Genomic DNA, 12,260 nt, shown 5'->3' on the forward strand with positions numbered 1-12,260 from the left:
TAGTTCATGGTTTGAGGGAGTACAGTCCATCAAGGCAGGAAATCGTGGTGAAGGGCAGCTCTATGGCTGGTTGCTCACATCTCAATGACCAAGAAGCAGAGAGCAAACAGGACAGGTTATAAACTTCAGCACCTCTCTCCGCCCCTGCCCCAAGGTGAGATTTACTTCCTCCAGTTAGGCTCCCCTTCCAAGGGTTTCCACATCCTCCCAAAACAGCACTGCCAGCTGGGACCAAGGAAGAGTCTAAACGGTGAGGGACACTTCTCATCCATCCATAGCATCTACTGAAGTCATACAAATGGCCAGTGCACAAGTGAGCAGATGCTCAACAGTTGGCACAGGGAAATGGAAAGTAGGTGTTGTATTCCCTCCCATGGCAGAAATATCAGACACTACCATCCTGCATCAGGGCTGAGAAGCTCAGCACTCAGAGTACTTGATGCTCTTGCAGAGGACCCAGTTTGCTTCCCAGCACTCAAGTCTGATGACTCACAACCACCTATAACTCCAGCTCCAGGGGACCTGACACCCTCTTCAGGGATCAGTAGACACTGTGCAAGTGTGGCATGCATTCACACAGACACATACATATACATAAAATAAAAATGCCCAAAGAAATCATTTTAACATCCAAGATTGACAAGGTTAAAGAAAAACAGTCACTTGTACACTCATGGTGAAATGGCGTGTATAATGGAGCTCTGTGGATGGCGATAATTTGTCAGTGATCAGCCAAATACAAAACAATGAGGTCATTGGTATAGTTTCTTAAGCAGCAATACTTGAACATCTACACTACAATATATGTACAATTACAACGCTGTTTGTAGAAACAGAACTAAGAGCAGTGTAAAATTCCATCACTAGATTAAGGCAATGGGAATCCATACACTTAGGTAAAATAATCAAGTAGAACTTATAGACACAGAAAATATCTCCAAGACAAAGATGGTAAAATAGAATAAAATTATACATAAAAGGTAACTCTTGTGAGGTTTTGAAATTTTTATTTATTATTTTTATTTTCTGTGTATGAGTGTAATGCCTGCATGTGTGTAAGTGCATCCATGGGGTGAAATGTCCATGGAGGTCAGAAGAGGGCACTGGATCCCCTGGAACTGGAGTTAGGGATGGTTGCTAGCTGCCATGTGGGTGCTGGGATTCAAACCCAGGTCCTCTGCAAAAACAGTCAGTGCACTTAACTGCTAATCCAGCCCTTGTGAGATTTATTTGTATGGGGAGTGGTACTGAGAATATGTCTCATTCTAATTCAGGTTGGCCAGGAGTTTGCTGTGACCCAAGCTGGTTTCACACTCATGGCCATGCTCCTGCCTCATCATTCCAAGTGCTGGGATAAAAGCATGCGTCACTATGCCTGACTTTTCTGTTTTTTTAAATTGTTGTATAAAAATTTAGTTGAAAGTTTAACTTAGATGAGTGAAGAGGACTGAGAGAGGGAGATGAAGGTGTTGAAGGAATATTTCATATGTCACTCTTCAAGCGAGGAGCAATGCATTCATTCCATCACATTTGCCTTGCTGTCCCTTCTGGAACTCGACAAATCAGACACACTTTAAACAGCTATGCACGATGATTTTATCTTATATATCATTAGATTTTTGGCATTTCCTCATATTTTCAAAAAGAATCAATAGTAATAATATACTCTCCATGTGTCCACAATGCTAGACCATCTTCACATGTCGACCATTTGAAGTTTGATTCATTTTATTTGACATCTGTAATTACTTGGACTTGTAGGGACTCCAGCAATGAAAATCTTTATAGGTGAGGATCTTTATAGCTCTTACTTTAGCACCTCAATATATGTCTTCCAAGAACTCTAAGTCAAGGGGTGGTACTAACTCTGTAGACAGAGTACCATAACATGGCTCTTCAAAGGGTCACAACCATCTCTAATTCCACCTGCAGCCTCTAGCAACATCTGTCCCAACACGAATTTTAGTTGAGGTGTTAGTCTTTACTTTGAGCTTTCTTAAATATTTCAAATGATGTAAGTGCAGCAAGATTGGGGTACATTTCCTCTTCAAAATTCTAAAGAATCTCAATGCTATCCCATCCAGGGATCTCTCTCTCTCTCTCTCTCTCTCTCTCTCTCTCTCTCTCTCTCACTCTCTCTCACTGCTCTCCCCCCTGGCGCTCTCTCTCTCTCTCTCTCTCTCTCTCTCTCTCTCTCTCTCTCCCTCCCTCCCTCCCTCCCCCCTTCTCTGTGTGTATATGTGCTTGCTATAACAGGAAATTTCCATGTTGGTTACTCACACACATCCTAATATAATCTTTACTGTAAAAGTATTTACTTATAAGCAATAAGAAGAAAAACACCAAATATATTATGTAATCCCATCAGTCCCCCCACAAAGAAAAAGACCATTAAGGTTTTTTGCAGTGGATCTTTATAGGGATTTTACCACTGATACAAGAACAAAGCGGTATCATTCACACTTCTGTCATCTGTCTCATTACTTAGCAATAATTGATAGACGTCTTCCCAAGTCAAGATATAGTTAACCGCATAACTAATTTTAAAGGCTGCACAGACATTCCTAACCATTCATACAAAGCTTGTTAATCTGCCTTCGATGTCTTCTTGCTGTTTTCAGAGGCCCGTCTCGTGTTTCCACAGTAATCGCACATTGAAAGGTGAATTTGCACTTCGTGCTCCTGTAGGATCTGTTCCTATCCACTGCCCATTTTTCTAATAAAGGGCTCTTCTCTTTTCTTATTGATTGGTAAGAGCTCTCTGAATATGAAGGGTATTAGTGCTTAACTCTAAAATAGAATAATATCACTTCCTGAGGGGTTCTAAAGATTCAGTCATCTAACGCATGACAAGTGCCTAATGCCAGCAGCTCTAATGATCCTCAGCACCCTTTCTTCTGGTAACCACCATATATATGCTTCAGGTCAATTAAAAGTTACCTAAGTATAAATACACACCAACTCTTTCTCAGTGGTTTCTTGGACAGCTGTTGGGAATACCATCCTTAAGCTTTCTAAATCTTGGTTCAAGGCTCCACTCTATCCCATGGCCCTGAGACCTGCCCTCATCCTCTGATTATCACATTGGGGCATTAAGCATCTCTTCACAGGCTTATATCCCTACCTCTGTCACAAGAAGGATGGGAGGTGGAGGAACGAGGAACACTCTCATATGCTATATGTGTCTAAGGCAGCCATCACACATTATACCATCTTGTCTTTACACACTGTGCTGGATAGCTTTGTTGTCAACGTGACACACCTGGGTTGAGGACACCTTAATTTGGGAACTGCCTCCATTGCACTGGCCTGTGGCCATGTCTGTGTGGCATTTTCTTGATTGTTGGGTGATGTGCGATGGCCCAGCCCACTGTGGGTGGTGCCGCCCCTGGGCAGGTGGTCCTGTGTTGTATAAGAAAGCAGGTTGACAATGTGGGGGGCAGGGGACTAAGTCAGTTGGCAGTGTTCCTCCATGGCCTGTGCTTCAGCTCCTGCCTTCAGGCTCCTGCCCTGAGTGCCTGCCTTAAGCTCCCTAAGTGATGAATTGTGACCCAGGAAATGTAAGCCAAATAAATCCTTTCCTCCCCAAGTTGGTTTTGGTCAATGTTCTGTCACAACAATTGAAGGCAAACTACAATACCCTAAGGGTGAGATTGTTCCCTCAGTTTATAGAAAGAGCCAGGCACATATTTTTCCTTAATAGAGTCAGGATTTAAAGATTTAAAAAAAATTAAACTCGTGTGTGTGTGTGTGTGTGTGTGTGTGTGTGTGTGTGTGTAGGTGTGTAGGTGCTTACCAGAGGCCAGAAGGTTGGGTCTGATCCCATGGAACTGGAGTTACAGACAGTTCCGAGCTGCCCAATATGAGCACTGGGAACTGAACTCAGGTCTTCTGCATGAACAGCAAGCACTCTTAACCACTGTGCCATCTCTCTAGCTCCTAAAGTCAAGATTTAACTATTTGACCTTTCATTGTCCACCCCAAGGTATAGCTCCCCCCAAACACAAGCAGATTCACACAAAACCACAGGAGCATTATGCTGTAGTAAAAACATTTACTAACCAGGAACACGAGTAGCTAAGCAAGGTTTTGGTCATACAGTGGAATTCTCTGTGATAGTGAGGATGCACAGACAGCAGGTGCTCACCATAAGACTCACAGATGTCTCCACATGTTGAGACAAAAATCACACAGAAGCACACACATTGCATGATCCCACCCACAGAAAGGTCAAAAAAACAGTGTTAGGAATTGGGGTGGTGGTAGAAGTGGGCTCGGCAGGTGGGGGTTGCTCTGAGCAGCTGCATAACTTTGAATAGGGCACTTTTCTTTGTGTATGTTATTTTTGGATTGAAGTAAATGAAATTTCTGGTTTTATAGGTCAAAACAGTCAAATATCAGAAATTTTATATGGCTCAAACTAATGCTTCAATGGAAACATGTTCTGAACCCCTCTAGCAAGGCAGAAAGAAACACCCAGCATTTTCAGGAAGATTGCTAGCTTTCTAGAAACCAACCCAAATGCCCCTACAGAGTCTCGCCCTGTTCCTGTGCCTCTGTTTTTAGTAGAGGCAGCACAACAGCTAGCCCCCAGTGTCTCTGGGGCAGCTCGTGATGAAGCTGTCCCCGGGTTTCCTGCGGCAGCTTCCCACAGCATACCTGTCCCCAGCTTCTCAAACTCCCCCTGAAAATTGTGTGTTCCTTGCTGAACATGAGGACCTGGTGACAGGCAGTGACTCTGTTGGCATTCCCTTCCTGTCTGTAAAGCAGCGTTTGCAGCTCTTCCACACACAGCACCTACGTGATGGTTTTAGAAGAAGCAATATTAAAAAGTTATATATATATATTTACAAACACTAATCCAGAAAAATAGAAGTCCCAAGCTTTTACAAGCCTTGGGTGGCTCATGAAAGCCATCATCTTTATAACTAACTGAGATAACTGTATCTACCAGTTCCAAAACTAATGGTCGCCTTTTGTCATCTCCCTGCAGGAAAGCACCATCAATTCTGAGAACTCTGTGTACAGCCATCTCATTTTACAGTGGCAAATAATATTTCAAACAGAAGCAGCATTCATCAGCAAAACAGGAGGATGCATTCCCAGAGCAAGAAGATGTATCAAGGGACACTTGTTCCTACATGCAGGTATGAGAGCTGAGAAGAAAGCCGATGGAGAGAGCCCCTGGGTGTATTTCTAACTGAGCTCTATGTGAAAGAAATGCTCTAAAATGAATGCGAGGGACTGAGTGTTCTCCTTACACGTTATCTGATACCGTTGTACCAACAACTCTTTTAATCTACTATCCTAGAATCACTGCTGTGAATGGTCCACAATTTAGGTCACCATTAAGAAACTACAGGGCTGAGCCCTGCACCCCATCAAAGAGCAAGATCCCTGGACAAGCTATGGGGGTTGAACTGGCTGAATGATTATAGGCCAACTTATGACTATTGGTGGGATAAAGGGAATACCTTAACATATTCTTAAATGACTTTATTCTTTTCTAGAAATCCCATACTAAATAATTTATAATAAGAATACCATTAGCTACATATGACATTTCTCCTTACATTATGGATTCATTTTATTAAGAAGATAGTAATAGCATTAAATTTCTTATTAAATAGATGGGCAAGCAGGGCTTTAAGCTGGATAAATATTTTTCCCAGAGTCTCACACAACTTATAAGGGGCCAAAATCAGGACTGAAACTCTGGCAACCTGAGGTAAAAGACAGTCATAACCAGTCTGCTACAGCACCATGGGTAGACACTGCATACATGTATGTAATAGTGACTAGCAAGAGAGAGAAGACAGCTAACTGTATCTGCTGTAGGCACTAAAAGCATCTTTTCTAGTCAAATCCAAATGGAAGTATTATCTCCATTTCCCATACACAATAACTGAGGTCCAGAGATTTGAAGCAATTTGCTATTAACAACAGAGAAAAAAATCCAAGCACAGACCTGTCTAGTGCCAAAGCCCATGGTCCTTTACCATTTTGCTTGTAACACTTCATTATAGACAATGAACGAAACTATGCCAGGTGCACTGGTCACACAGAACAGATTTATGCCACAGTAGCTAACCAACTCCCATACCTCAGTTAGCAGAGAACTGCCTCCCAGAGTCTACTTGCAATACCATGAGCTTCTACGGTAGCTGTCCTGATGGCCCTGTCTCGAAGTTCAGCATGTCAGAATACAGCTCCATGCTCTCCCCTCAGGAGATTTATGCTGCCTCCACCCTGCCACAACACTGTCACTCCACCAGTGTTCCCTGGAATAGGGCTTCTTGCCTGGCCTCATCTAATCTTGCAGCAGGGACGGAGGAGGGAAGTTTTCCCATGTGGACAGGTGGAGAGGCCTTTAAAGGACCACAGCCTGATCACCAACAGTTCCTAAAACCTAGTGGATGGAAACACTGCTGCTCAATATGCAAATTCCACCATTTCTTTTATGTCAATTTGTTCATTATAAGGAGCTGAACTTGGCCATGGGTAACTCTGACACAGGTAGTCAGCAGACCACCCTTTAAAGTAGTTTTGTTCTGGACTGAAACAGAGCACTCAGAGTCCTACAAAAATAGCCATCAGAAATCAGGTGTCAACCATGCCTATGGTCAGGCCACATGGGGAACAACGGGGGGAAGGAAGGAAAACAGAGATGCACTCTAAGCCCTAGAGTATAGCTGTTGACAATCCAGACCACAGTGCAAGACCAAATAAGAGACCAGAGCAGTGAAGGGGAATGAGAACGGATGCTAGGATCACATACCGTCCCACTCACAAATGTGAACAGTACAAATATCTGCAGGCTGGGGGTGGCTCTGTCTGTACAGTGCTTGCCCTGCAAGCATGGACCTGAGCTTAATCCCCAGAACCAATGTTCAAAAACAAAACAAAAAATAAGTTGGGCATAGTGGCACAGCACTGGGGAAACGAAGACAGGTGGATCTTTAGTACTCACTAGTTAACTAGTCTAGCCTACTTGGAAAGTTCCAGACCCATGAGAAACACTATCTTTAAAATATGTGGACAGCCAGGCATGGTGGCACACGCCTGTAGTCCCAGCACTCAGGAGGCAGAGGCAGGCGGATCTCTGTGAGTTCAAGGCCAGGCTGGTCTACATAGTGAGTTCCAGGACAGCTGGGGCTTGCAGGGGGGCCCTGCTTCAAAAAGACCGAAAAAAATCTTAGGCACAAGATGTAACCCCTCTGTCCTGGTATAATATTAGAGCATGTATTTGTCATTAGACCTGGCAATTATAAATAATCCTTAAAAGTTAACCTCCAGGACGCATGTAAAAAATTCGAGGCATGGTGGCCCCGGTTATAATCCTAGCTCTGAGACCTGGAGACATGAGGATCCCTGGGGCTCACTGGACAGTTAGTCTAGCCTGCTTGGCAAACTCCAGTTCAGTGAGAGATCCTGTCTCAAAGGAGGTGGTTGGCTTTGCTGAGGATGACAACTAGGTTGGTTTCTGGGCCACACACACACACACACACACACACACACACACACACACACACACCTGCAGGTCTTCCACATTCTTATCCTAGGTTAATTTCCTATCAGAAAACATCTTACCTTATCCCTGAAACACACAGTCTAAGGCCACAACTGGTGAGCTGATCCCCATCCAAAATGCACCTAAACACCCCCAGGCCTTTTCTCTGCAGGGATTTCCTTGAGCCCAGGCCTTGTACACCTGGCACTTGATGCTTAGGTGAGTAGTCAATTCTGGGCAGCCTTCCCTGGCATCTGCCCCCCCCCAACCCTCCCTGGACTAATGATCCCTCTTTTGCAGTAAAAACTGAGCATTTTGCTCCAGCTACCACAACCAGCCTAGGCTAGAGTCCTACACTGGACTCTTGGGGACAGTAACAGTAGATCTGCTACTCACTGTCACTACCAAACAATTGCCAACTTCCCATTCCCTCAGGCAAGTCACCTGGAGCAGTGTAAGCACTGTTTTCCTGCATCTTGTTGAAATTATAACATTTCAAGTCATCTATTGAAAAGGAAAGAAGAGAGCAACCAAGTGTGCAGGCTAAAAGGCACCACATAAAGGTCTGTGGAAGGATGAATGACAAGAGAAACACTGGAAGGCAAGAGTTTCAAAATCCGTGATTACATAAGGGGAAATGACAGAGAGCAGCCCACTGTGCACCTGTTCTACCCCACTGTGTGCTCCCTGGAAGACCATCAACTTACCATATCCAGCCTGAAAACTCTTTGACAGGTCCAAATCCCATCTTCACCATCCTTCTACCTTTGAGGCATCATCCTAAGGCTTGATTTTAGAGCTGAGGTGACATCCGTTCCACATGCACTTGTCTCTCTGGAGGTAACAGGCTACAAAAGGGAATCACTCAGAGGATATGGTGCCTGGCACTCCTGTCTGCAAACCTGGTGCTAGACGCATTATCTTAGTGGTTGGTGGATTTGGGACACAAGGTCAACTGCCTGTTTTCATGTCCTGCTAGCTGAGCCAGCATCTTTGGGCATGTTTCTCAACCTTCCTGAACCTCGGCTTCTCTATAAAGTGGGGCAGTGAACAGTATCCACCTCAAGTGCGGTAAGCCTCAGGCAAAACCCGATGGCATGTTCTATGTGTACAGTAAATCCTTCAACGGCTAAAGCTGACTGCCATTTTTCCCAAAGTGTGGACAATGAGAATATCAGCTACTCAGCTAAGCACCTAAGATTAGATCTAAGAAATGCCTTCTTAGAGCTGAAACCGGAAATTCCTTCAGTTTCTCTACAATGAATATAATCAGTATACACCCTTCACTAGGTTGGACGGCATATGTGATGTGTGTGTCTGTGTGTGGATATATACATATGCAAGCACAGGTACAGGCAGAATCCAGAAGAGGGTGTAAAATCCCCTGTAGCTGGAGAACCAGGAGGTTGTGAACCACCTGACATGGATGCTGGGAACAGAACTTGGGTCCTCTGCAAGAGTACTATGAACTCTTAACCACTGAGCTATCTCGCCAGCCTCAAAATCTGATAGTCTTCATCACTATAAACATGTAATAGTCCCTCAGTACATGCAAGTCACCATATTAGCAACAACAGTAATGGTGACTGACGTACTGGTGCTAGCACACTTGGTGTGCAAAGGCTGGACCAGGAGCTCGGAGCTACTGATCAGGGTTTAGCTCCAGATAGAATTATCTTGGGTGCTTCTTTACCTGCTCTGCCCCAGTCCCTCAACAAGACCAATAGGTCCCCGAAGGCCCCCAAGCTTCAGAACACTAACTGCAGCCTCAAAGCTACACATTGCCCTTTTATGTTCCCTAAACATGATATTCCTATCAGCCTGATTGGCATTACTATTTGCTGTTGTTGTTCTTAAGTTGGTTTCAGGTTCCAAAGCAGAGCTGCCCAAAGGCACTGACTGAGCTTGTGTGGAGATTCTCGCAGACCTTCCTCTCTGAATCTTAAATTCACAAAGCCTTGCACCATGCTTGGTTTGTTATCGAAGGACTCTTCCTTGAGAGCCGCAAGGGAGAGCTTATACTCCCTCTACCCATAGGTCCAAAACATATTTCATTTGCCCTCACTTAGAATCTATAGGGAGCAGTCTGTGGGTCAGCTTCAAAGGCATTCCTGCATCCAGGCAGAGAAACGGGGTCAGGAAGCAGGCAGGTCTCCAGGTGAGTTTTGCTCAGTATGCAAACTTGCAAAGAGGCAAAATATGCCTTCTACCCTAAAACTTGCCTCTTGTCTTGGGAAATGGGACATGCCAAACACAAACAGGTGATGAATTATATCAGCTACACTGGACAAGGAGATCAGATTCAGCTTGCCTAGAGGGACTTCCCAAACCTCCCAGGGATGTGGAGACCATGTCTTCATGATGCTAAATCTTCACTCAATTTCATCATCACTACAGTGCTGCCAAAAGGAAGCAGAAAACTTCCTCCCCAAAGCCAGCCTCTGTTCAGGCGCCAGGGGCTTATCTGAGAAAACAAGGGGTCGTCTGTGTCTGTGCACCTAGCGCTTCCGGACGTCGAGATCTGCCTAATGATTTGAGCATCCAAGACACCCCACAACAGCCACCCCCATTCTGCATCATCAGTGCCAATCTGGTCTTTGTAGGTAATATTTGCAATTTCATTTGAAAGCCAAGAATCATGTCAAAATACAATCAACGCCCATGTGTCCTGCAGTGGGAGGTGACAGAAAATCTCCCATTAAGTAACACAAAAGAAAACTTTGGAGAAAAGAATGTAAATGGATATTTAATATAATAAATATATATCATTCTTAGAAGTCAGCATATAAACAATATCAACTAAGTTTTCAAATTCACTCCACAAGCCATTGTATATCTGTAAACAGCTCATAAGTGTTTAGAAGAATCTTTGAAGAGAAACTTGAAAAGGGTATAAATATTTTACATATGGTTAGACCTTTTAAAATGGGAGTTCCCAGAGCAATCACAGCAAATAACCAAAAGCCTATTTCACTTTTTTCTGCATTTTTTCACACAGACATTTCCCCCAATAAATGTTAGCTTCTGTCATGTACTAAGCACTATTTTATCATTTCTAGCCCACAAGAATTGAAGGAGGTTTTAGCCTCTCTGCCAACAGGAAACTGCCCCCATCCAATCACCCAGCAATCACTCCTAGAAATGTTTGTTCCAAACGTAGAAAGACAGAGTACAAGAAGGGAAAAGTGGTTTGTTTTTGTGAATGCATCAGGACAACTGAAGTTCCTGTTTCTTTTTCCCAGTGAATAACACTAGTGTTCGGTCAGAAGGCAGGAGATGTTGGGCTTGCCTGCATCTGGGAAGCTCTGTGCCTTTTCTGATGGTGTGAATAAACCCTGGGAATGAATTTAATCCCGCATTTACACACACACACACACACACACACACACACACACACACGCAAAGAGCTACAGAAATCATCTTTGACATTACACACATGCCACAGTTGAAATGTTTGGGGCAGAAATCCAGAGAGTGGCATCTGTTTGTCTTAGTGAGGTTCCCCTCCCAAAAGACCCTGGCAAATCCAGAAAGTACATACAACTTTAATATTTAAAGTGTGTCAGTAAGCCATGGTTAGGAGAGAGAAAACCTGGCCTACAACTGAAGGGACAAATGCAGATGTGGGAGCCCAGGTGACAGGTGCTCCAGGAGGGCTACCTACCAGGAGGGTTTGAGCCAGCGCCTAGTCCCTGATTTGAATGAGGGAGTCTAGAGAGATGAGACAGCTCCCAGGGCTTTGGCATGGGGACTGGTGAGCTGAGGTCCCCAGCACGTGAAGAAGCACAGGCATCGCAGACGGAACTGCGCCAGGTCCCCTCCTCTTCTGAAATTACTGTTCTGAGGTGCCACCTGAACTGCTCACTGCTGTCCCTGAAAGGCTTCTGCCCCTATGAGAAGACACTGACAGGTAACAAGGGCTCCCTCCGAGGGTTCCCAGCCCACACCTGGCTGAGGCCCGGAGACCTGCCGGACCCTCCATGGCAACAATTTACCAGCTGGAGAAGTGCAGCAAACGATCCCCCGGGAAGACACTCAGTAGGACTCTGAGCTCAGGAGCCCGGGCATTCCAGGAGACCTAGCCTGACCCTGGCTGGACACAGCGTGGGGCGGAGAGAGATGGGGCCAAGAGCAAAAACCGCGACTGTTGGCCCCAAAAGATTACAGGAGGGAGAAACTTCCCAGACAGCGCGTCCTGGTCCAGAGGAACAGTCAAAATTCCCAGACAGGTGTGCGCGGCTGGCGGAAGACGCCTACTTAAGGGACTAGACCCCAGCATGTCGCGCTTCCCCCGCAGGGTCACAGCGTGCAAGGATCACTGTGCATCTAGGGTCCTAAGAAAGGTAGAGGAGGGTTTCTTTTAACCCCATACTGCACAACCCGGGCGCCAAGCGAGGAGGAAACCTGGATCCCAGGCCCCGGTGGGACGCCGCAGCGCAAAGAAAGTTGGGGAGAGGCCGGGTCGGTTGGTCCCCGCCCACGGCGCACCACTACTTACACGAAGACCCCGAAGAGCAGGGCTCGCACCCCGATCTCGATGGCCAGCTCCCGCATGGTGCAACCACAGCAGTTCCCGCAGCGGCGGCTGGCGCTGTCCGCGGCTTCCGCGGCTCGGCCGGTGCGGCTCCCGGGAGCCTGGGCGGCAAGGGATGCGCGCTGCAGGCTGCGGGCGGGGGCGGGAGGCGGGCGCCAGGCGGGGGCAGTGGGGATGGCTCACCCCCAGCCTCCCGCCCAGGACTCCTGGACAACG

The 12,260-nt window shown here is 45.8% G+C and overlaps 1 protein-coding gene across 1 annotated transcript in view; it reads right to left on the bottom strand.

Annotated features, from left to right (window-relative positions):
• Plpp4 (phospholipid phosphatase 4) overlaps window positions 1-12,260 on the bottom strand; it is a 133,419-nt gene extending 121,159 nt beyond the window's left edge. Inside the window, exon 1 of the mRNA XM_008827293.2 lies at window positions 12,009-12,260. Within this exon, the coding sequence (XP_008825515.1) occupies window positions 12,009-12,064 (56 nt within the window). The 5' untranslated portion in view covers window positions 12,065-12,260. The remainder of the gene's footprint in view (window positions 1-12,008) is intronic.

Source organism: Nannospalax galili, unplaced genomic scaffold (genome assembly GCF_000622305.1).
Source record: "Nannospalax galili isolate Female #2095 unplaced genomic scaffold, S.galili_v1.0 scaffold31, whole genome shotgun sequence".
Lineage (NCBI taxonomy): Eukaryota > Metazoa > Chordata > Mammalia > Rodentia > Spalacidae > Nannospalax > Nannospalax galili.